We start from the raw sequence: 25530 nt of genomic DNA, 5'->3' as shown, positions 1-25530 counted from the left end.
AAAGTTATCCTTGACCCGTAAATATCAAAACCCTCATCAAAATAATTTTCCCTATTTGATCTTTCAAAAAATGCTACCCAATTAATGACCTTGTTATAAAAGACATGAGTAACATAAATTGAAAATATCCCTAATTGAGGATGTCCACCAACTGAGTGGAGTCAACCTCAACTTAAATAATTAATTAGAATGTGCTCCTGCACAATCTCTCTCTAACTACTGTTACTTCACAAAAATAAGCTATTGACATTGATGGTAAAATTATAACCTACAATCAAATATACTTAACAGCTCTAAAATAAATGATTAGGATCTAGAAAACATAAAGAGTAGCATCAATCTTTCCTTTTATCTTTTATCTTTAGTTTTTCGTAAACTATTAATGGTGTTGTGACAAGATAACATTCAGATATATTAAAGTTCTACATAATCTTATCCACATAATTCTTTTGAGAAATAAATACATCATTTTTTAAAGTGACTTAGCATTCCCTTATCACTCATTTCATAATTTATTCATCATATCATTTTTGAACTTTTCTATCATTTTTGTACTGTTTCCTATAAACATCAAATCATCAATATAAAGTGCAACAGTACTTATACCTAAATCTTTTCCTATTTTAGTGTATAAAGTAGGTTTACGAAGCATTTTGTAATGAAGTAGCCAACAATGCTGTTTGTTTCAAACCAAAGCTTTGTATAGAAGTTATTCAATGTCTCATTCTTTCTTTTTCAGTTCCATGTTCTCTCTCTTTTAAAAGTTTGAAGTTTGATAGCCGTAACTTTTATATCTCCTTAAAATTATTTTTATAAAAGATCTCATGCATCTTTTACTTTTATAGCCCTCATAATCTTTGGAAAAATGACATCTGAATCTTTCCAAGAGTCATTACATCTCTTTATTATTTTTTAATTTAATTATTTGATCTCTTATCGTGGTTCTCATATTATCAGAATCAGGGTATACAGTTTCAAATGATATTGCTGATACGAGTGATACGTACCAGTCTGATAGTTTATCGGTATGCGGACCATACGTTACCGGGCGAAACATTTAAAAACACCCCGTATCGGATGATATGAGGTTATATCGGATGGTAATGATCGAAATTTCAATCATTACCGCCCGACACAGCTCGGTAACGATCGATTTCGACCGTTACCACTTAGTAATGGTTGAAATCGACCGTTATAGCTTGGTAACAGTGTTCTAACGATCAAATTAATCATTGGAGCCCTTTCTCATAATTTTTTTTAAACCCTTATTCTCTCCTATTTTACTCCATTTCATTCTCATACTCTTCTAAACTATTTTAAACTCTTTTTTTCTTATATTTGTGCTCTCATAAACTCTACAAAACAACGATTTATGAATTGAATCGAAACTAATTTGAAAAAATTAACCAATAGCGATACAAAGCAATAGATCACTGAAGCTCTGACATTTACCAATATGTCTCAGAAACTGCCTTGGATAAATATGATTTATGACGATCAACCTATGGTCATCATCACATTGATACATCAGTGACATACAGTGTATCAATACACTATATCGTGAGATCAATTTCATGATTAAATCCAATAAATATATCATATTGATATGTAGATGTATATGATCGAGGACCCCAATCCACCACTCATGGAGGCTCGTCGTTCGTTTTGGTGGTAGAATCAGTAATTAGGTATATCTACATATGTGATTATTTAATTCATTTGAATTTTAAATTTTATATTATAATAAATTAGTTTAACAATTCAAATGATTTTTCTTTATAGATTTTAATATTTATATACGGATAATTCATAATGGACTGAAATATGAACCTTGCACGAGACTATTTCTCAAAGCCAGAAAAAGATATGTGATACTATTTTTACCTAATTTACATTGATTTTACTAAACTTATGCTATTACTATATTTATTTCTAACTTAAAAACTCTATCTTAACTTTTTTTTTTATTTTCAGATATTTTTGAAGAGTTTTACACCTAAATTAGGTATACCGCTCGGTATACGATATTTTTCAGTACCGAGCAAACCTCGAAACACCAGTACGGTACGATATTTCAATCCTTGATCAGAATCATTATAAAAATTCTTAATCAAATCCCATAAATCAAGTGAAAGAAATATGGTTCTCATTGTCACAAATCAAAAATCATAGTTTTCACCCTAGAAAATTAGAACACTGGGTCTTCATATTGAGAATTGAGTTGCTATCATTAGTCGCCATGGTTGATCTTCCCAAATCTTTTTCTTCCTAGCAACTTGGAAAAAAAGACTTTGGAGAATTCTATGATAAGAGGAGACGAGGAAGGAGGCAATCAAATTAATTATTCTCATTCAATCTAAAATTACAACAATCCTTCTAAATATTTTCTATATAACCCATTAATTAAAAACTAATTAATAAATTTATTTTTTAAATTACCTCTAACACTTCATAAAATACCAACACATTAATATCAACAATACCAGCATATAAGCTATTGCCATGGTGATCAAAGTTCATAGACACGCAAACGCAGCCCACTCTTTTAAGGAGATACCATCTCAACTCGAACAAAATTAGGCACAAATATCTCAAAGAAAGTTCTTCCATAATCAATACTCGAATAGATCATTTACGCACATCGTTAGGAGTCGAGAGGGCGCAACACAACCTCACCTCGTCCACTTCTGTGTTATCAAACCCCTGACTCCTTCCTTGTTGATACGACGACATCGAAGGCCGAGAACAGTGCCTATAGCTTCCCACTCTACTCGCCTGCGCTGAAATCTGTGATGGGATACAACCAGCACCAACTCACCGTGCTCGGCGTGGCCAACGACATTGGCGAACACTTGGGGTTGATCGCCTGCGATCTCTTCCCACCATGGCTGTTGCTGCTTCTTCGGTTTCGGTGTTCTCTGGCTCGCTGTCTCGCAGACCATCACTACTCTACTCTTCCTTGATCGCATGAATTCTTACGTTGCATTACCCTTATGGCACTGCTTTAACTTGATAGAAAGATTTGTGTTTGATGTGTGGATTAGTTCGATATACGTACTTCAAAGTTGACAGGTGCACGAACTGCTAAAATGTGTTGCTAATACTGGCTTGGGCCAGGCTATCCCAGCCAAACCGAATCTTAAAGACAAACACGATTTGATTGATTAGATTTCCACCGAATAATAGGATCAAATATGACATATTTCCCCGTGCAAACCTAACCTATCACATCCTTGCAGGACGATCCGTCCAGGACGATCGATATCTGCACGAAGGGTATGGGTTCGTTGCTTAAGAGGTCGGTGGCTATTAACAGGCCAGATACAATCGACCCCTATGTGTAGGTATAAAAAATCATCGCTTGCCGGGCTTTTCCTCTCGAACACTCAATTCTTTCTCATTCCACGGAAAGCTAACTTAATCTCAAACACTCAAAACTCACCCTTATGGAGAAGCAGGGCACTTGCTAAGAGAGAACACCATGCTCGGGGGATGAGACTTGAACCTAACTCGACCCGACGCTCGAGCGTCGACGTGGGAGACTTTGTGCATAGAGGACTCGGAGACAGAAGGCTACACCGGACGTGTGAAGACTGACGCGCACCCCTGAGACCCGAGTGTTAGACCGGGCAACCTTACTCATCGGGAGTTGAACCTAGTCATGCTGACTCTCCGACCATGGCGTAAAGAGACACTAACCGATTAATAAATTAATTATACGTTTTCACTCAACATTATGTGTATTTCCAAATTGAAAATGAATTGTGAAACCGATTTGATTCGTCTTTTGGAGCTCGTAAGAGACATTTGACTCTTGCGACATGAGTCTTTCCACAACCTTGACACAGCCACAGTCATCTGTAGTAATAATAATAGCAATAAACTTAAGTACAGTGACTAGTTTTCCACATGCATGCATCCATCCATGCACGTGAAATGGAACCTCGACTTAAAGAACTGTGGCTGTGTCAGTGTGTAATTTAGTTCACAACGTGAAATGTTTCGCTAAGCGTTAAGAGGGAAATGAGATTCCTTTTCTCAATATTATTCAATTTATAGTTTATTATTTTCAATAAAAAATACAAATCTAAGATTAATTTATAGTTTATGACATTATGGATCGAATTGGATTCAACGGTATGTTTTCGTCTGGATGACCGAAATCTCCGGTCCTGCGTTTGTTTCTTGCGGTTCTCTCTTCTACATGTCGCTTCCTCCGTGTTAATGCAATTTGTATCATTTGATGCCGTCAACAAAGTGATCCAAGCGACTTGACTTCTGCTACCATCCTTGCAAAGATATTATAGTCAAAGCTTTCCTATTCTTGTGCAACTTATTAGGGGTATATATATATATATATATATATATATATATATATATATATATATATATATATATATATATATATATATATATATATATATATATACATACATACTTCATAAAAGATATTCAAGTCAAAGTTTTCCTATTTTAGTACAATATTAGGGGTATACGAGATATATATATATATATATATGTATACATGTGTATGTATGTATGTATGTAAATATATAAACCTTTTTCATGTTCAATCTTACTTGTTACTAATTGCTTGTGGAGGATTAAATTGGGCAAAACATATTTTAATGGGATTTGATATGAATTTGAATAGGAAAATAGATATTTGAGTTATATTCAGATTCAAATAAATAAGGTGAAACTATATTTTAATAAGGTTTAGAATGGGTTCATTAGGAATTAGATATTTAAGCAGATCCAAGCATTCTTTTCCGGGACTTACAATGATCTCAGTTCAAAAGTAGATTTTGAACTCATGTTTGAATCTAAATAATTAGTCAATTTGGATTTGAGTTGAATGAAATTAAGGTATTATTCGTGTTGTTATTGTAACTTCCCATTAGTCCCATATGGAAAGTGGGGAATGTGTATGATTAGTTTATAAGGGCTTGATGAGTGTATACATTAACTTCCGCTTAAATATTTTGGTCTGTGGTTAAAAGATTAAAATGGAGTTATTGGCCAGTTGACTCATCAGACTCGGGTCATGACAGTTATCCCTTTTTTTCTGTCGTTTTTCATATAAAAGCCAATACAAACTCCACTTTTTAGGATATATTGAAGGTTGTTAAATGTCAAAATTAAATTTTGCTAATTCTCTCATGTTTACACCAAACTAATATCCTAATAAACTAATATTTCCATAATGACTTGAAACTATTTGTTAATTGTCAAAATGCTTCTTCTTAAGATAAACACTCCAACTACTTATTTTCTATTAATAATTACATACACCTCTTTGGCATTTGGATCCAATTATTTATATTTTAAACATATATGGTAGTAAACATAAAGAAAAATGACCAACCATTGAAAATGAATACACTAATAAATAGATTAAAAGCTAATGATATTGGAAGAGTGGAGGAGTTGGATGTAGCCGAATTTAAGAGTCGATCATAAAGAACAACAATTATAGAAAATATCCTAATCTGACGTCTCATTAATACCTTCACATTTTAATTGGACTTGTGTTCTTCAATGTGGTGTACATTTGTACAACACGGCAATGACAACCCATAAGGAAGGTTACATGGCTCACTAATTTCAATTGAGATAAGTTGTTTGTTCTTTTCGCTAGTAAGTGCAATGGACTAATTAAAAGGTCGGCTACACATCCATGTCACCGACGGACCACATTAACATTGAATTATATTTAAAATTTACTCGGTCTCAAATGGAGTTTGATCCCCAATCGAATTTACGATTAATTATAGATTAGCTCATGTAATTTGTTATCTTTAAATATTTATATTTTTTAAATTTATATTTAAAAAAAAATATTTAATTATGTTTCTTCTCTCGTTATCGATTCTGTTGATGAAAATATCACACGTACTATCACGTATAAAAATATACTAAAATAAGGTTAAAAATAATTTTATAGTACTATTCTCACCATCCAAAAGATAAAAATTAAGAAAAAAATATTTTATTGAAAAAAAAGTGAGATAGTGCTATTCAATTATCTGAAGCACGAGATAGAAAGTATCTTCCTCTTGTGGTCCTGTCTCCTCATATGTCGATTGATATAGAATTATTGGTTTCTCGATTGTTACTTTCATAGAAATTATAGAAGAAGAAATTAATTTTGGTGAGAATGGTACTATAAAATTATTTTTTAATCCTATTTTAATATTATTTTTCATTTGTGAGTATTTTTATTAGTAGAAAAAAAGAAGATTAAATATTTTACTTTTATAAGCATAAGAATTTTAATGTAATTTTTAAAATATAAAATAACTATGAATACTTATTGAAAATAAAAAAAAAATCCTATTTCGAGGGCAATCATATTTATTATTTAATTATATTAATAAAGACTTATTCCTCTGTTTTTATTATTTTGTCGGGAATACGTCGTCGCATGTATTAAGCGGTGGTTTGGTCGTTTCCCCTAAGCCCTTTGAGCGTGTCGATTGATCGACGCACAGTCACTATATCTTACCACCTGTAGGAGGGGAAGGGGAAAGAGAGGTAGCTGTAGGAGAGTGATGGCCGGAGCGGTGAAGGCGGGGAGCCGGCCGCCGTGGGTGGGGCTGGCGGCGGCGGTGTGGGTTCAGGTGGCCGCGGGCACCGCTTACACCTTCCCGCTTTACTCCCACTCCCTCAAGTCGGCGCTGGGCTACAACCAGCAGCAACTCACCATGCTCGGCGTCGCCAACGACACCGGCGAGAACTTCGGCCTCGTCGCCGGCGTGCTCTGCAACCGCCTCCCTCCCTGGTTTGTTCTCCTCGTCGGCGCCGCCTGCTGCTTCCTTGGCTTCGGCACCCTCTGGCTCGCAGTCAGCCTCACCGTTCCCGGCCTCCCCTACTGGCTGGTAATCTCCCCTTTTCCTCTCCTCTCCTTCTCTGCCGAAGCTTTGATCGCATCTCCGTCAATTGGATCTGGAATATGCTGGATTTGGAGTTATTGGACCGAGGCAGATGATCGTCTTGGATGGGTAGTCGCCTGCATCTGCCGATTCAAGACGGCGACAAAAACAAGATAAAGAAAACAAAACAAGAAAGAAAGCTACTCATGATTCTAATTCGTTGCCATAGAAAACCAGTTCTCTGATGCCGTTAGCCCCAGTCTTGCTTAAGCCTCTTCCAATCGGATTGTGCCTTTCCCTTTTCGATAGAGATCCAATTTCTGGCTCCATATAGATTAAGTTCCCACCTATTTCATGTAAATAGGAGACTGTCGAGGATTGACGTTGGACACCACCGAGTGTATACATGTTAGGCTTCATGTCGATAGGAATAATTGAAACAATTTGTCTAAGTAGCATTTAATTTTTATTTTCTCTACATTCTTGGAAATAGAACAGGAAATTTGAGTATATTTCCTTTGTCAAATGTTCAGATCTTTAAAACAATGAGGAAAGAATGGTGTACTTTGTAGGAAATTAACTACTACTGGGAGGACGGCCAAAATAAGGTCCCCAGGTACATGATGTTGTGTAGCTTGCAGTGGGCTACACCCTTTCATACTGGTAGTTTTGTCTGTCCGAGGATCTGGAATTGGGCTATGAACAAGTTGGGGTTCATAATATAACTCATGTTTAGTTCATGGAACAATCAATGTTCCTACACAACAATGATGAATAATTTCAATTTCAGCAAGATTATATAACTAGTGGAACGATAGTCTATCTGGTATTGTGTCATGACAAGGAAAAAGTGGTTACATGTATATATGTGCAAGCTTGCTCTTCTAAAGCTATTAAGAATTTTCCATTTCAATTCAGACTACATTTAGATCCGACAAGAGGAGGCAGTGCGCACCCAAATTACTGGAAGGCTAGAACTTCTTAATAATCTTCCTGAACCTGCAGCATGGCAGGTAATGTAAGTGACTACTAAATGGTCATTTAAATATATGGGAAGGGCATTGTATACTAGCTAGTGACCATGGATGAGCAGATTTCTGTTTGATATTCTTTCTATTAGGATGGTTATGAAACTTCTGTTTGATCTGGTTTGACATATGCTTTGATGCGACATTCTTGGTGGCCTTCGATATTCTGTCTGCAATTTTGTGTACTTGAACTTCAAGTGATGAGGGGAGATCCATATTTCTAGTGGAGAACCTGTAATCTTTTTGAATCTCATCTTTTATTTCTTATAAAGCTTTGTTATTTTGCTATTTTCTTTTGATGCAACAGTAGATTGTTGTAGGAAAATCAAGAGGTGCCATATAGCATCTAGGACACATCTGAGTTAGATCCACTGTTCTGCGTGCAATATACTGTTTTGTTATAGTGCACAACAGTAAATGGTTGCAGTATTTGATTTTTCAGCAGGTGCAAAGGCTGATATCAGAGTGTTATATATTTATAGAGACTGAAAGAAGCTACTGCTGTCTTGTTTTCAGAAGAAAGAAATAGTGGAATTTAAAGAAGAGAAGAAGGAAAGAAATAAGAAAAGAGTCATAGATGGAAAGCTAGGTGTTAAAGGAGAGGCCAGGGCACCTACAGAAAAGTTACTGTACCTTTTTTTATTGTTCCAAGATACTTAATCAGTGGCTGGCCTAGAGAAAATGAAGTTTATGCAAATTTTTACTTCATTAAAGATACTTGATCAGAAGTAGGGCTGATAACACCTGTTAAGGATTTAAAAATAAAGAAAACTAAATACCAGAATGATATCCTAATGCCCGTTGTGTAGAAAGAAATTGGTCTAGCTGATCTTCCTCTCTCTCTCTCTCTCTCTTGAATTGCTCTCTGCCAACATTCATCGTCCAAGTTTCCTTTTGGTGGATGATGTTTGTTTTGAAGGATGCCGAGGCATAAGATGTGCAGTTGAGTGTGTGGAAGTGTGGTTCATCTAGATTTGATAGATTATGTCTGTAATCTAAATTTTTAAACAATTCCATCAGAAAACTTTTTATTTGCAGTTATATATGTATAATCGAGGAAAAAAGTTTGCAGTATTTCATAAACTATAACATTGGAATATTAAATTTGACAGCTTAACTGAATGATAAATCTATATTTATGTGTTTAATCCATAAGGTAACACTGGGAACAATACATTTGAATCTTTAAAATGAGTGTTTCCACGATTTAAATAATCTGTGATGGCAAACTTGGAGCTCTATTCTTCTCAGGCAACATGTGATAAGATTGCCAATTTGCTATTATTAACTTGGCTAGTTGACTCTATTAACTTAGTTGTGGCCATTGTGTTTCATCTCATTTATTTTGAACAACTGTCTCTACAAATTTGTTTCTCACTTCCTCTAAATCTTATCACGTTATTCTTTCAGTTATGGATAGCACTATGCATTGCTACTAATAGCAGCGCCTGGTTCGGGACGGGTGTGCTAGTCACCAACATGAGAAATTTCCCTCTTAGTAGAGGTACTGTTGCTGGTATTCTCAAGGGTTATGTTGGGCTTAGTGCTGCAGTATACACTGGATTATATACGGTTGTACTCCATAGCTCATCGACAAAGTTATTGCTGTTTCTCACTCTTGGGTTGCCTGTCATAAGCCTTGCAATGATGTACTTTGTTAGGCCTTGCACACCATCTTTGGAAGAAGATTCATTGGAACATGGCCACTTTATGTTCACCCAAATTTCCAGTGTATTTCTGGGTCTCTATCTTCTTACTTCTACGATCTTGGATGATGTTCTCTCACTAAGTGATGCTATTATCTATTTGTTGTTCAGCATAATGATTCTCTTTCTCCTGGCTCCCCTTGCCATCCCACTTAAGATGACACTCTTTCCAGCTACTCATAAGAAAAATGTTGCCAGCAACACATGTAGTACTTCACGACTACCTGCGGAGGATTTAGACCATAAAGAACCATTATTAGCTACACCATCAACAAATACTTTGGAGAACCCCCAGGAGATTGATGATGCCTCTGATGTGGATATGCTTTTAGCTGAGGGTGAAGGTGCAGTAAAAAAGAAGAGAAGACCCAAGAGGGGAGATGATTTCGAATTTCGGGAAGCATTGATCAAAGCTGACTTTTGGCTTCTATTTATGGCATACTTTCTTGGTGTTGGATCAGGTGTCACAGTGCTTAATAATCTAGCCCAAATTGGGGTTGCATTAGGACTCGATGATACAACTATCTTGCTATGCCTCTTCAGCTTTTGCAATTTTGTTGGCCGTATTGGTGGAGGTTCAGTATCTGAGTACTTTGTCAGGTTGTGTCAGTTTCCTTATTTTTATGTTATTGGATTATCATTCTGAAAAAGTATTTAGGACAGGAAAATACCAAGAACTGACCGTAATTGCATTTTTTTCACAGATCGAGAATGCTTCCTCGACCAATATGGATGGCATGCACGCAAGTAGTCATGATTGTGGCATACCTTCTCTATGCTTCAGCTCTCAATGGTACCCTATATGCATCAACTGCTTTGCTTGGTATCTGTTATGGGGTTCAATTTTCTGTCATGGTGCCAACTGTTTCTGAGCTCTTTGGGTTAAAGCACTTTGGAATTTTCTACAACTTTATGTTGTTAGGAAATCCTCTTGGGGCATTCTTCTTCTCAGGTCTTCTTGCTGGATATGTTTATGACAAAGAAGCTGCAAATCAACACCCTGTTTCTAGCACTTGCTTGGGGCCTAGCTGCTTTAGGCTGACATTCTTGGTTCTTGCTGGGATGTGTAGTTTGGGAACATTGTTGAGCATAATTTTGTCGGTGAGAATCAGACCAGTATACCAGATGCTTTATGCCGGTGGATCCTTTAGAATGCCTCGAAGTTCACTGCATTGATAATGGATCAACATGGTCAGCATCAGCGTGTACTCTGTTTTAGAAAATATATTGTTATGTCTTAGTTATGTCTTAGTGATGTTGTTCGTACACTCTATGCTGTATGCAGCTATGAAGAGCTTATCTGCAACTTGTCATTCTTGGGTCTTGGCTGCTTGTTTAATAAATTATATGCCAATAGTAGGCGAAAATACTATTATACTTTTTAGAAATATTAGTTGTACTGATTTGAGGATCTTGAATTTTAGATGTAAAGGATTATAGAAAGATTAGAGAAAAAAGATTTTGCGACATCCATGAGCGCCTATAATTTTAGTATTTTCACCATGTAGAGAAACGCATTAATGAGTTTAAGCTCTTGGCTTAGCAGTCCTATGCCAGCTCAATTCTCTGCGACAACTCAATTGAAGTGCTGCTGCCGTGAGCAGTGTAGTTGAAGATAATTTGTACTTCATTTGGTAAATCATGGTGTGCAGAACTAGCAATTCTGATGTGTAAGGTCCTTTGCAGAGTTTGATCATGTTTTAGAATTTGCTTTTTCCCTCTTTTCCAGAGTTGTTTGTTGACAATGTTCTGTCTGTGACTAGTCTTCCAAGTGCTAGCTAGATATGTATCATCCATGCCCGGTTGGTGCAAGTGACTCCTTGGAAGTGACAGATTTTTAGTTACAAAATAGATTAATTATATGATTTTGAAGAGCACCAAAGTTAATTTTTCACATTTCTACTAGACTGTAACTGTGTGATCATTTCTTGTGGTTGATCTCTGCTTATTAGTCTTGACATGCATGGCTTTTGAAGTTCCAGGTGAAGTCTTCTGTGGAGATGGCATTGGTGGCTTCTACATGTATGATTGTGCTTGGTTTTCTCATTTGACAGATCCACAAACTTTTGTTCTTTTCCAACTCTTCTAACAAGAAGATGGTGTACTTTGAATTCTTGTAGGTTTCATATGATGTTATTCGTCGATGGCTTCGATCAACATCATGATCCTTCATGATTTCACTCAGCACCTCAACTGCACAAGAAAGATGAAACGACAGAATCATCAGCCACCAAATTTCTCAGTGTGGGCAGTAGCCTGAAGACCAAGTCAGTGTACAGCAAAGGCAAGGATCATCTGTAGATCGGCATGGTGAGAGTGCCGCTACCCCTTGTGATGGGTTAGTCTTAATGGCAATTATTGAATGCAAGTCATAATTTATCAGATTAAATGCAATGGTTGAGAGTGCTGCTACCCCTTTTGATGGGTTTGTCTTAATGGCAATTATTAAATGCAAGTCATAATATATCAGATTATATGCAATGGTACCAAATGCATGCCTTTTCATGTGGGCAGGCAGGCAGGCAGGCACATGGAACCTTTTAACTCAGAGGCAAAAGGACAGCCCAGTGTGGGGTTCTGATCATCGACAGGCCAACAACATCACAGTACAGTCCTCCTGTGGAGCTTCTTGGAATGTTGAATGGCCAGAAGACTGGGAAATTTGCCAGGCTGAAATTAGTGGACTGCTGTTCCATCAAATGCAGAATCTGTTCACAAGGTATAGATTTTTTCTTTACTATTTTCATTCCATGTATTTTTTATGTTTGATGGTTTATAATCTAGGAGAACCTTCAGTCTTAAATTATGAGATGTTGACAGTATCAAGCCAACTCAATGCATTAATTATTGAATGCAGCCATGAAAGCTTTTCTTCCCAAGAAAACAATTGCATCTTGAGGTAGGTGATTTCAGCAAGCTTGTAAGAGCTTATATTTATGAAAATAGATTAAAATTTTCATAGATACATGCATTGCATAGCTAACCTCCAATCATTTCCTTCTCTCCAAGAGGAAGTAAAAAAATGAAAAATCTCTACTAGTTTTCATTTCAGCTTTAGCCTTTTCCTTTCCTATTTACACCATAATTCCAACAGCAGCCATGGAGAAGAAGAACAGACTGTTGAACCACTACCACCTCCCCACATGAATAGCTAATGACACATGAAAGCCTTCTGCAACATGGGAATCAAGTGGGCTTCAGGTCCTGAAACATGGAGTCCCACCTGATCTCCTCAGCGCCCTCCTTGTACCTGTCGATCATCGGACTCGCGCTACGCGATACCCTCACCGGAGAAGACACCTTTACGCCACCGTCAGTTAGCAGCAGTTCTCTTTGCTTGCTTTTTACCAGCTTCTTGTTCCTCTTCAACATGTTCCCCCTGGGCGCCGCTCCGCCGTTGTACGAAGGCCTGGGGACGACGACGATCGCGGAACTGTTCCGCCGAACGAGGGAGCGGACGTACTTGGCTATGCAGCTCCTGGTCATGCTGATGGCAGCGAGGAGCCTCGCCACCGAGCGCGGCGACCTGTACATGCCCTTCTTGGCTAGCTTGAGTATCTCAAGCCGGTGCTTGCCGATGGAGACGCCCATGCTCAGCAAAAACTCGTGATTGAAGTGGGCGATGTCATCCTCAACGAGCTCGTTGTTGGAGAAGAGAAGAGCGTACTCGGAGACGAGGCCCGGATCGAGGCTAGATTCGGACAGCCAGGAGTACCAGTCCATGGCTTCAGCCTTGGATGAGATCTGTGATGGTTGGTGTCGTATATGAACGAAGGCGAGAGGTGCTTGGAAGAGGAAAGGTGGTTCATCGAAGTTGGTGGCTTCAATATTGCTTCTTTGGTTTGTGGTCTTTGCGGCAATGAAGGACGCAGTTGTTGAGGGGAGGCAAGATGAGGTGGGTGGTGCCCATACGGATTGCTGCACTCAACGCTCTCTCTGCTTCTTCTTCATCACGAACTTTCGTAGAGATGTTTGTGGTCATATATGGGGTAGATTTGGATGCTCACTTGCAAAGCAATCATTGCCCTTTTGATCTTTTACACAGACCTACTACACCTCTGTTTTGAAGAGTAAACCATACATCATCACTGTGAATGACTGCATCATGGATTAGAAAGCAGAGACATCAGTAGAAATTATTATCACACTTCCACTACTGAAGTTGATAACCCACTTACCATTGAGCTTTTTTCTCTTGAAGCAATGGGCAGCACCAAGACAACAGTAGCATCCAGTATGTGTTACCAGAGGAAGGACAAAGTAAGAGGTGCAGTTTAACATCAAGGCACTATGACAAGTAAAGCCTGTCCTGTCACTGGGAAGAATGGAATCCTCCTTCCTCCTCCCATGGAGATGGATGACTGAGACTGTGACTGGGTCTTTCTTACAGCAGAATTTAGAGGACAATATGTTCAGAATTGTCTTAGCTGTAGGAAAAGGCAGATTCAGGATTGCTGCTGTCAATAGTTGATGGAGAAGAAGACCCATTAGTCTTTGGTTAGATCTTCCAAGTGAAAAGACACATTAGCCTCCTTATATTTCAGCTTTAAGAATATATTCATCTTACTATAAACTTACTGAAAACAAAATTTGTAAGAAATTATCATGATCATAAATATTGTAGATACAGAAACATTTCATTAATTACATAAGTGATGATGACTGCACATGTCAGAAAAATTCATGGTGGATTTACTCCACAAAATGAAAGGTCAAAAATTCTTTTGAGTGCAGATTAAGTCTGTCAAGATGGTGGATGTCACTCATAGGTAAATAACATCTAACACTACAGTTAATTGGGTTAGTATAGGTTATCATTACAAATTAAATATGAACTAAGTCAGATGGTGAGACCATAACATATATTTGCATATTATCTCACTTGTTTCTGAGGCTAAAAGCAGCAAGGAAACAGCATGAAATGTTATCTAATACAATGTTCTTGTAAGTTTCTTAATTGCAGTTCTAAATAAATATACATAAGACTGCCTAATAACTTGATATATCACATACCGGACTTTTTGAAGAATCAGATCGATCACTGATCATAAAATTCTAAAGAAAAATGTATAACACCTTTAGAATAAAAAATAAAATAAGATCAATTAGAAAAGGCAGGAGAGGATAACAATCTTCCATTGGGTGATTCTTATAGGCAATGGGGAGGAACAGTGCATCTTCATTTGTTGATATTATGAGTAAAATCTGCTATTTACATAGACTACATTAATCCTACAAGTCTTTAAGGACTATTCGATCGACCTAAAAAGCTTATCCAAATGGCTCATTTGTTGCATCTGAATGAGGCATTATTATTTGTTTTAGTAGGTTCTTTGATATGCTTTCTAATGCAGCTACTGAGGCACCTAATATTTGTCTCTTTGGTTGAGTCATGCTCATGTCATCCCATCCACCACCAACTCCTACCAAATGTAGCCACCTTTAACTTAGTTTTGTACAGAAAATAATTAATTAGAAATAAACAACAGTAATCATCACAATGTCAGATCGATTGAGGTCCAAAAAATTGGTCAGCTGCCGAGGGAAGGAAGGATCTGATTCAGGTACTACTAAGCATTTCTTTTGCACCAAAAAATTCTTGGTAGTTGTGTTTAGTGATCCTTGACAATGATAGAACCCATACTTCAAACAATTGATCCATCATGTTGAATATTAGTTCGAAAGTCGGAAACCTCTGCTTACTAATATATGTTTAGGTTCCAACTGCTGTTGGAAGACCTTTGATGAACCTACTTTGAGAATTATAAGGTTCATTGGAAATATGACCTCCAATCTCACATAGGACACACTTAATCATCATATATGTGCAACATATATGCATTTACAGCACAATGTTAACAACTTTTATATATGTTTCCAGAATGCAGATAATGAAACTCCCATTCAATAACTATCTGTTAAATTATGTGGCTATATTTAATTTAATAAGATATATTATATATATATAATTAGGTTCTTATTATAATTATCGATTAATAAAAAGAAAATTCAATTATAATAAATTTTTTTAAGAGATGATCTTAATGGAAAGGATCATTCTAATTACTATTATAGACCCTTTATTCTCGTAGGACAAAACCTCTTAGGGATGAAATAATCCATCATTGAGAGATTATATATCTTCTCTCATCTCCACTTTATCTTTGATCAATCGCTCATAGCAATCTGTGAATGTGAGTTTAGTTTTTTCTTATAGATCACTATTGCTGTAGCTTTTGGATCTGACAATAAAATACTTATAGATCGAATAAAGACTTTCTAAGTAATATCGAAAGACATATTGTATATTCGATCTTTTGTCATTTGATTTTAGTTTTTGGCATTAAAGTTTTTCTTAAAATAGTAGCAAAACCATATTTTAAAATTAAGTACTTTAGATCATAAAAATATTTTAGATCTATTTTGAATTTAGATATGTTTGTTAATATTCTTTGCTTGTGAAAAGATGTTATTATATTTAGATTGTGTATTATTATCTCATCCGTCCTATTGTCTACTTGTGAGCAATGCAAGGTTTCTCATGTTTGATCGATGGACCATTATCGATAACTTATTATCCACGACAGTATTATTTAGGACGATGACATTCGATATTGCCAACCCAATTGAGGGTAACGACTGTGTACATAATGAAAGCATCGTAGGATGCGAGAGCTAGTGACAGTTATATGCATGGCTACTTGTGTGCAATAGCCTTATAGTGGTCGGATTGCCTTGGTTACAAGCGACAACATTAGCACTATTGCCTATGGTGACTGCAGTAACACTACTACCTGCGATGGCTACGGCATCTACAGTAATGTCGCTGCAGCGTTTACTGGCTGTGATCAACATCAACTGGATGTCGAAGGTCATGGTCCCTAGCAGTTGCATAGTAGATGTGTGGGAATAATCATGCATCGTGGCAATCATGGGGTTGCCGATCGACACATGTGCACGACCGCACAATGGGACGATCCGTCGGTGATGCTCAATCAATGGCATATCACGGAGTTGTTCCACTAGTGAGGAACATGATAATATGATACGTAGGTCAGCCATGTGAGAAGAGGTATGCCATCGTGGGTGGTGCACAAGCGACGAATGATCATTGCATCGTTGACCCGCGTGCATGAGCACCGTGAAATATAGTGCCAACTATGAGGGTGGCTATGAGTGTTTGAGTTTCATTTATGTAAATCATAGTTTTGTCTTTAATTTCAACTTATGTACTTTTGATAGTTCTACCCATTACAATATAATTTTTTTTTGTTATATATCTCAAACAACATTATAGTTTTGTCGTTCAAAAATTAAAATTCTTTTACTTGTATATACCAATTTTGGATAAGACCTCTTAGGGACGAAATAATATATCATTGAGAGATTACATATCTTCTCTCGTCTTCACTTTATCCCTAATCCATCACTCATAGTGATTTTCTAAAAAATAAGAAAAGAGGAGAAAATGAGTATAATTTTCCTTACATAACAACATCATTACAATCTTTGAATCCATGATTACACACATGGTGATCAAATAAAGGCTTTTTGAGTAGCATCAAAATATATGTATCATATATTTAATCTATTATTATTTGATTTCAATTAATGATATTCAAATTTTCTACGTAACAACAGCATAATCATGACTTTTATACTTTTATGCTATCCTACTACTATTTTCTTCACCATTGTTACAAATAATATCCTCATCATTGAACGTTATTTTTCACCACAATCACTACAATATCACTATAATTATCATCATATTTGCTATTATTATTACTTATATATCTTGATAGTTATCATTATTACCATTGCCTCCAATATCACCAAAAATGCATTCATCATGTTATCATTGACCATACCTTTTTTATCCCCATCGTCATCACTGTTATTATTAGTTATCATATATCATCTCCATCTATGATATCTCCTTAAATATTTAAAAGTAAACCTACATACATTAATCAAGAGCCTTATCCACTAGATATACTCTTTTTCACAAAGACTATCCCTTTTAATGTTTAAAGGTAATGTTGTATACATTAATCCTTCTCAAACTTAATATTGGTGGAAGCCTTGTACTAGGTAAGCCTTTTTAGAGGGTGAGCTTTTTGGATGATGATAAGATTGCTCCCTTATGATATGAAAAATCAAGATTCTAATCATATAAATAACCTCTCTAAATATTTAAATATAACACTATACATATTGATCCCCCCTAAATATTTAAATAACCTTATGCACTGGATATATATTTTTTTTAATATCATTGTTTCGACTCTCTTCTTACCTCCACCACTATTATTACTTTTATTATTACACATCCAATCTCCAAAGGACTACAACAAGTTTTATCAAGAACTAAATTACCAAGAAATTAAAATTTAATATTCATATTTTGATAACCGAAGATGAAATACTCCAATTTTATCCCACATAGACTTATATCATTATATAAAAGTTGATGAATGTACTAATATTAATTTGGATTTAAATTTCTTGAGTTAATATTTTATATTTAACTAAATTAGTAAGTCAAATGTTTCGTGCATCATGATAATTGGTATCAGAGCTTAACTTAATTTTATTTATAAACATCATATAACATATATATTTAATGGATATTTGAAATTTTTTTCGTCGTTTTTCCAATCAGAAAAAATAAAGATTTTCATGATCATCTTATAATTTGATTTAATATAATTCAAAAAATTTCAAGGATAATTGAACAATTGTTTACTTTCTCCCATAATAAAAGATAAGAACATCAAATTGCCTTCCTTTCTCCCACAACAAAAGATAAGAGACCAAAACATTGTGATCAAGTAGAACAAAGCTTGTCTCTATGGAAACAGTTTGGCATTCCCCGACCAAGTCCTCTCTCTAAGAATAGTAGTTGGCCTTCGGAAAGCCAGCTTAGCCGTCCCTTCTCTCTCGTCTCCTCTCTCTTCAACTTCCCATTCGCAACCGTTGATCCAAACGTATGCCATTCTATAAATAGCACCCTCCCTTTGGTGTTTTCCCGCCTCCGTCCACGTATCCGGCAACCCAACTCGCGGTGGCGGTGGCGGCGGAGCTCTCCGATCGTTGTCCTACCCTTCTTCCGCACCACCACCACCCGACATAGGCGGCGGTACGGGAAGCCATGGCGGCGCCGGTGGTGTCGCCGAGAAAGTCGATACGGGAGGTGGTGATGCAGACCGTGCTGGCCCATCACAGCCAGCAGCTGCTGACGCGGAAGAGGAAGAGACTCCCGTCCGGCGCCTCGGCGCAGGGCGTCGGGGACGACGACGACATCGGGTTCTGGGAGGAGGAGGAAGGCACCATGGAGATGACCCAGATCGGGGCTGAGCGGACCAAGAACGTGCTCATCCTGATGAGCGACACCGGCGGCGGGCATCGGGCCTCCGCTGAGGCGATTCGTGATGCCTTCCGCATTGAATTCGGCGACGAGTACAAGGTGGGTCTATCGCTCGTTCTCGTGCCCCCTTTCCTCTGTTTGGTGCAGGTTTTCGCCCAAGATCTCGTTTTTAGCCTATTAAGAATCTGTGGAAAGTATGGCTTCTTGGATGATTAATTGGTGTCATTTTCTGCAATCGAAAGGTCTAATTTTTTTGACATTTCTTGCTAATCATCCCTCATCGATTGCTTTTTCCTCTTTATTTTGTTTAATTTCTTATCTTTAATGCTTTTTTGGATCGAAACATATAGGAAAGGATCAAGAATTCACAAAAGAGACGATCCCGATTCATGTATTCTGCATGATTCTTCTCTTCACGTACAGGTGTTTGTGAAGGATTTGTTCATGGAACACGCGGGTTGGCCGCTGAACGACATGGAGAGGTCCTACAAATTCATGGTGAAGCATGTGCAGCTGTGGAGAGTCGCATTTCATGGCACCTCTCCTCGCTGGATCCACAACGTCTATCTTGCCGCCATTGCAGCCTTCTATGCCAAGTACGGATCGTTTCTGTATCCTCCCCCTTTCCCTTCTTGAATGAAGCAACCACGGACACTCGAGAACATGTCTACCTTCGGTTCATCGATTAGGGGTGTCAGTTTCAGGAACAGGATTTCCGTGTTCTTTTGTACTTATCCTTCTAAATCATGCATTATTGATGACTGAAGGAAGGTGGAGGCTGGTCTGAAGAAGTATAAGCCAGATATCATCATCAGTGTTCATCCCCTCATGCAGCACATTCCTCTGTGGGTGCTGAAATGGCAGAACCTTCAGAAGAGGGTTGTTTTCGTCACTGTCATCACGGACCTCAACACCTGCCACCCTACATGGTGCATGCGACTCCTCTTGCCATCTTCTTTCTGTGCCGCCATGACTTTGAATTGACGGAACCACTCCCATCTGCTTCAGGTTCCACACTGATGTCAGCAGATGCTACTGCCCCTCTGAGGAAGTAGCACAGAGGGCTTCGTTGGATGGACTCGAGCCTTCGCAGATCCGTGTGTTTGGTTTGCCCATCAGGCCTTCCTTCTGTCGTGCAGTTCTCGTCAAGGTTTTAATGCATGGAAATTTAGATGGTAATTTCTTCTGTGCATGGAAATTTAGATGCATTTGTTACCACCCAACAGGCTGAGCTGAGAAAAGAGCTTGAGATGGATCCTGAGCTCCCTGCGGTGCTACTCATGGGAGGAGGTGAGGGGATGGGTCCAGTGAAGAAGACTGCCAAGGCCCTTGGTGAGTCACTGTTTGACAAGGAGCTCGGCAAACCCATCGGCCAACTTGTGGTCATCTGTGGCCGTAATCGAACCCTAAGCTCTGCGCTACAGGATGTTCAGTGGAAGATCCCTGTGAAGGTACTGAAACTTGAAACCTCTGCTCTGTAATCTTTGTTTCCTGGGACGTCTGCTTAGAACCAACCGATCGGTGATGACAGATAAGGGGGTTCGAAACTCAAATGGAGAAATGGATGGGAGCTTGTGATTGCATCATAACAAAGGTGTAATGTTCTTCTTAGTCTGTCTTACTCGATTTCTTCTGGTAATCATGCTTTATGTGGTGCTGATTCTTTCTCTCATCAGGCTGGACCTGGGACGATTGCCGAGGCTCTGATAAGGGGGCTTCCCATCATCCTAAATGACTTCATTCCTGGACAGGTTTGGTTTGTTCGCACATCCCACTGATGGCACGCACAAACACCATCTCATTTTTTCGACTGATGCAATCGCAAGAACAAGCACTCATGCATTCAATCTTTGTCCTCATGATCGGTAGAGGAGGGAGAGACGTAGTTTTGGGATTTAAGAGACCATATCTTCCTTGTTTCAATTGTCAAAGGGTGCACTAGAAGTGATCTTACGTGTGTTGCAGGAGGTGGGCAATGTGCCATACGTTGTCGACAACGGAGCCGGAGTGTTCTCCAAGAGCTCAAAGCAGACGGCCAGCCTTGTTGCTCGCTGGTTCGGCCCTGAACCAGAAGTGCTGAAGAAGATGTCCCAGAATGCGCTGAAACTGGCACAGCCAGATGCAGTTTTCGACATCGTCAAGGACATACATCAGCTGACGGAACAACAAGGGCCTCTATCGCAAATCTCCGATTCCCTGACTTCCTCCTTCTCCCTGACCTCCTTCTCACGACCGGTGTAACAGCCGATCCATGAACAGCTACCGCTGAAGAAAAGCGGTTCCAGTTGCCCAGTGCAAACCCTGTTTAAAGAGAATGGTGGCAAAGTGCGATGGGGGTTTTTGTTCCCAGTCTCCTCAGTGTGATTCGTTTCTTCTTCTCACATTTCCCAACTGTTCTCCTTTTCATGCAAAAATAGTACTCCTTTTGTGTCTCTGTCTGTGTTTGTCCGACTACTCAAGTTTAAGTCTTTAACCTCAAGTTATCAGGTAGACAGACGACAAGTGAGCTGGGTTTGTTTCCAGGGCTGTGTGAAGGAATTTGTTGGTCCTGTATCATTCATTGTACCATAGGGTTGTTCTCTCTTTTCCTGGTGGAACTGGTCCAGATTCTGAGTTATGCTCAATTGTAAGCATTGTCTGTAAGTTTAGTATTCTGGAAAAATAGCCATAGTTTTCCATCATCACCTCACACAAGCAGAACATCTAAGCAAGTTTTTGGAGGACACTGACAAAGGCTGATGAGCATGAGAGGTAATCAAAAAATTTCTCAACTAGGATTTTCTTTCCTTGATAACAGATCGGATTTATTCGGGTACTCAAGGCATACCTGTCTTTGAGCTGTATCGAATTTGTAATTGCTCTTTCACAAAATTTGCTCAAAAATGAGATTCAAGAAAAACTGAATAATGATGAAAAAGGAGAATCAGGTCATGTTTCAATTACAACAAACTGGTGTCATCAATCTCTGTTGTTGCACACAGCAGATGTTGTCATGTTATCCCAGCAGAGAATGGATCAGTATTTTAAAGTAGCTCTTCATCTTGGACATCCTTACTGCTTTCCTTGATTAAAATCAGAATAGCAACAAGAACAGGCAGTGATATCATCAAAAGAGCTTGCACTATGTTGGGCCGTGTTATATCCGGGAAAAGAACGCTTCCATACTTGACGGCAGAAGCACCACCAATGGAGCCAGCAGCCAATTTCCATAGGTAATAGAAATCATCCTGTTGTTGCAATTAGGAGCGGAACCATAAGTAATCAAGAGAACAAGACCATGACAGATGAGAAGAAATGAGACTGTAAATAAAACAGAGATAGTATATTCATGGAAAAATATTTCTTCTATGGTAAATTTATTTCTCCATATTGCACACTGATGTACCCACTATATGTCACTATCAGTCACTAATGTAGTCAAACTTCACATATCTCCATCAAGAAAAATAGAGAAAGCATTCATTTTGAGAATATAAAGATGTGATGAATGATATCCAGAATTTTTTGCAGCATATTTTGGTCACAAGAGCCTCGACATTTTCTAAACTGCAATACACATTTTCTGGACAGCAATATGCATCGTCTAAAGCAACTATATTCTTTAAGAAAGTAACCGTCAAAAGAATAACCTACATGCCGTTGATTGTTTAGTCAGCTATACAGCGGTCAAGAATATTCAGCCACTACAACCGGTGCTAGTGGAGATCGCAACCAATGTCGATGGAAGTAGAAAATGTTACCTTTATGACTACCGCCAACTTCAGTGGGGGAATGCCACAGCAGCTGTACTTGTCATTGTGTCTCACGAGTCAAGTGGAAGCAACAACAACTATTAGTATTATTGAAAGATAAAAGAAAGAAAAATTGTTAGAAGTGGAACCTATCACATCTAGGGGGGAAAAAAACACCTTTGACTTACAAGTGACTACGGTGCATCACACTTATTTGATTATTTCTATCAACTTATCCTTACTGAGAGAAATCTTCTAAAGCCTTTTTAATTTCCCCCAAGGAAATAGCTCCAAATCACAAAATACAACTAGGTCACACACAAATATTGTATAGAATAGATTACTAGTCCTTGAACTTTGGGGTGAATCTCAGTTATAACCCTAATTTCAGTTTATGTAAACTGACTCAACCTTTGTTAACATTTCAGTCAAGTCCTACCATTAGCTACCCCTAAAGCTTGATAAAGATAGACTTGCTTCCACCATAGGACTAACTTACGAACCTAGAAAAGTTGTGCATCAGCTCAATACTATTTAGTGTCATTTAAAGTTTCTCACACTATTTTATGCCATGTTGGCAAACTGAGTCCTTGTAATTATCATGTCAGCTTTCTGTTATGGATTACAGAGGAAAGCTAAAGAAACATTATAAAAATTTTAGGAGTCCTTTTTTTTTTCTGTTTTAAGGTTATGGACCCAATTGAAATTTACACCAAGGTTCCAAAACTTATTGATGCAAAAATTAGATTAGTACTGAACTTCTTTCACAAAGTGTAGAAACCAGACTCCTTATCACCAATTGATCTATCCAATATTTGAGATAAGCACTTGATGGCTATGATCAATAGACATGGTAAGGGGAATCTTGTATTAGTTCTTTCCGCCCTCTAAAATATGCTATCATTCTATCACTAAGCAAATTGTGAAGTCAGAATTTCTTATACATTTCATAGTCCATCGCTTGATTTGCTAAGGAAATCCAAGAACATCAGGCATCTCAATAGACTCCCATAAAAGTAAATCATAATCCTTATTACACGTGCAAGGCTTATAGACTTTTTGTGATAGCTCCTAACCAACTCACGGGCTATGAAGAGGATTAGAACTCAGGCTACCATCATAGATTTTCCATTTTGTGATAACAGCCTTCAATTTTCCTACGCTTCCAAGTTGCTAGCCTGCCACTGAATTATCAAACTTATCAATCATTTCTTCTCTTCTAATTCTCATATCAAACACTTCACTCCCTCCTCTGTTGTAGCAGTTAGAAAACCCCCTTCTAGCTATTCTGCACCACTACTACAACTTCTTTTTCGCTAAAAGGCCCTAGTAGCATCAATAACTTCAATATGCATATTAATGTCAATAAACTTCCTCTGTTCAGAATCCTGTCTACCCTCACCTGCACATTATTTTAAGTAGAGTTCTGCTGACTTTCAACTTCCCATTCATTCTTTAGCTTCATCTGACATTCATAATAAGAATGACCAATTTCTCTTACATCCATGGGATCTTATAAGAAGTAACATGTACAAGATTTCTGCTCATACATTTAAGCTATTTCCACACACACAGCGCAAGCATATCAGAACCTCTCCATGCATACAATGCAATTGTTAGAAAAAGATAGGATCACCCACTTGGCTGGGAACTTTGAAGTTTTTTTATTCATCCTGATTTACCATATATCATATTTAGGAGTCTAATTGATCACCAAAGGTATTCTTTAAATATTTGATGCAAGCACAATTCTGATACCAAACTGATGCGAACAATAAAGTGGTTCGTCTGATACCATTTCAGACGAACCACTATTAATCAGAAGGCACAAAATAAGCATCTCGGCCATTTTCATATTTTTCGATAGAGCATGTGGCACATAAAGAATTCTGCATTATCTAGAACAATAAATCAAACATATAACTAAACTACAGAATCGCCAGGTTATTGACCATCCATAACCACGGTCATGGATCGATTGGCTTACTTGGGTCTTCGTCACATAGAATCTGTCACCAACACTGCAATCGAAACAGTAGTGATGGATTCCCCAAATAGCCCTAATAAAAATCAAGGGGATCGAAAGAAAGCAGCTTGAGAAAAGAAGAGAAGAGAAGCATGGGAGGACCGACCGACAAGAGTCGCGACGTATCAATAGAACTCATGCTTCCTTCTTCTTCTTCTTCCTCCTTCCCTCCTCTTCCTCCTCCTCCAGGTCGTGGAGAGACGCGGACAACGGTGGTAGTGTCGGCGGCGGCGGTTCTGGTGGAGATCCAGAAGGGAAGATGGCGTCGGGTTGGGCTTGGTTGGAGATGAGGAGGCAGCGGCCGCAGAATCGCCTGGCCCCAAGCCGCCGCCGTCAATGCCATTTCCCGTTTCCTGCGCAGGATATTTCAAGCTTGCACTGTTCATCGACCGCCCTCGATTTATCGCCCGAAAGAAATTAGACCGCAACGCTTAGGCAGAGGGAAGCCAAAAGAAAACCGTGTACGTGTACGTGTACGTACGTACGCACGCACGCACGCACGCACGCACGCGTGGCTTCGTTACAGTATCCCAATAAACTATGTGAAATTGATATCAAACACTGCAAACCGACATCCGAATGTTACCACAGATTGCCTTTAGAGGAATGAGATACAGATAAATGAGACAAAGATATATCGATCGAATAGTAAATTAAATAGAAGGAACTTATCCACTAATTGAAGGTAATATGATAACTAAGTATCAAGCAGATGAGGATGAGATAATGATAATCAATTAATAATAAATTATAATATTCTATACTTAGTTAATTATTATGAAGTTTGACTTTTA

At 38.1% G+C, this 25530-nt stretch overlaps 4 protein-coding genes across 4 annotated transcripts; 3 read left to right on the top strand and 1 right to left on the bottom strand.

Annotated features, from left to right (window-relative positions):
* The first annotated feature begins 6455 nt into the window (after positions 1–6455).
* Positions 6456–11027, top strand: LOC135648488 (protein NUCLEAR FUSION DEFECTIVE 4-like). The gene is made up of 3 exons (XM_065166234.1): positions 6456–6881; positions 9314–10209; positions 10314–11027. Exons 1-3 carry the CDS (start codon positions 6555–6557, stop codon positions 10783–10785), a joined length of 1695 nt encoding a protein of 564 aa, XP_065022306.1. The 5' UTR covers positions 6456–6554; the 3' UTR covers positions 10786–11027.
* A 128-nt stretch (positions 11028–11155) lies between these two features.
* Positions 11156–13647, top strand: LOC135648491 (uncharacterized). The gene is made up of 5 exons (XM_065166237.1): positions 11156–11631; positions 11730–11947; positions 12124–12328; positions 12467–12508; positions 12707–13647. The coding sequence occupies exons 2-5, from the start codon at positions 11917–11919 to the stop codon at positions 12762–12764; spliced, it is 336 nt and encodes a 111-aa protein (XP_065022309.1). The 5' UTR covers positions 11156–11631; positions 11730–11916; the 3' UTR covers positions 12765–13647.
* LOC135648490 (uncharacterized) lies at positions 12633–13580 on the bottom strand. Its single transcript, XM_065166236.1, has one exon. The coding sequence runs from the start codon at positions 13330–13332 to the stop codon at positions 12796–12798; it is 537 nt and encodes a 178-aa protein (XP_065022308.1). The 5' UTR covers positions 13333–13580; the 3' UTR covers positions 12633–12795.
* Positions 13648–18443: 4796 nt separating the features above from the next.
* On the top strand, positions 18444–21596 carry LOC135648489 (probable monogalactosyldiacylglycerol synthase 3, chloroplastic). The gene is made up of 8 exons (XM_065166235.1): positions 18444–19078; positions 19403–19575; positions 19747–19908; positions 19988–20129; positions 20206–20430; positions 20511–20573; positions 20656–20730; positions 20945–21596. The coding sequence occupies exons 1-8, from the start codon at positions 18764–18766 to the stop codon at positions 21218–21220; spliced, it is 1431 nt and encodes a 476-aa protein (XP_065022307.1). The 5' UTR covers positions 18444–18763; the 3' UTR covers positions 21221–21596.
* Positions 21597–25530: the final 3934 nt, after the last annotated feature.

This window comes from Musa acuminata, chromosome BXJ3-9 (assembly GCF_036884655.1).
Source record: "Musa acuminata AAA Group cultivar baxijiao chromosome BXJ3-9, Cavendish_Baxijiao_AAA, whole genome shotgun sequence".
NCBI lineage: Eukaryota > Viridiplantae > Streptophyta > Magnoliopsida > Zingiberales > Musaceae > Musa > Musa acuminata.
Note: the sequence above shows the minus strand (reverse complement) of the source record. Positions and strands in the feature narration are given on the sequence as shown.

Coding starts and splice junctions, on each gene's coding strand:
- LOC135648488 (XM_065166234.1), top strand. CDS start 6,555: ATGGCCGGAGCGGTGAAGGCGGGGAGCCGGCCGCCGTGGGTGGGGCTG. Junction 6,882..9,313: donor CCGGCCTCCCCTACTGGCTG/GTAATCTCCCCT, acceptor TTATTCTTTCAG/TTATGGATAGCACTATGCAT. Junction 10,210..10,313: donor GTATCTGAGTACTTTGTCAG/GTTGTGTCAGTT, acceptor TTTTTTTCACAG/ATCGAGAATGCTTCCTCGAC.
- LOC135648491 (XM_065166237.1), top strand. CDS start 11,917: ATGGTGAGAGTGCCGCTACCCCTTGTGATGG. Junction 11,948..12,123: donor GCCGCTACCCCTTGTGATGG/GTTAGTCTTAAT, acceptor TCATGTGGGCAG/GCAGGCAGGCAGGCACATGG. Junction 12,509..12,706: donor GAAAACAATTGCATCTTGAG/GTAGGTGATTTC, acceptor TTCCAACAGCAG/CCATGGAGAAGAAGAACAGA.
- LOC135648490 (XM_065166236.1), bottom strand. CDS start 13,332: ATGGACTGGTACTCCTGGCTGTCCGAATCTAGCCTCGATCCGGGCCTC.
- LOC135648489 (XM_065166235.1), top strand. CDS start 18,764: ATGGCGGCGCCGGTGGTGTCGCCGAGAAAGTCGATACGGGAGGTGGTG. Junction 19,079..19,402: donor AATTCGGCGACGAGTACAAG/GTGGGTCTATCG, acceptor CTTCACGTACAG/GTGTTTGTGAAGGATTTGTT. Junction 19,909..19,987: donor AACACCTGCCACCCTACATG/GTGCATGCGACT, acceptor CATCTGCTTCAG/GTTCCACACTGATGTCAGCA.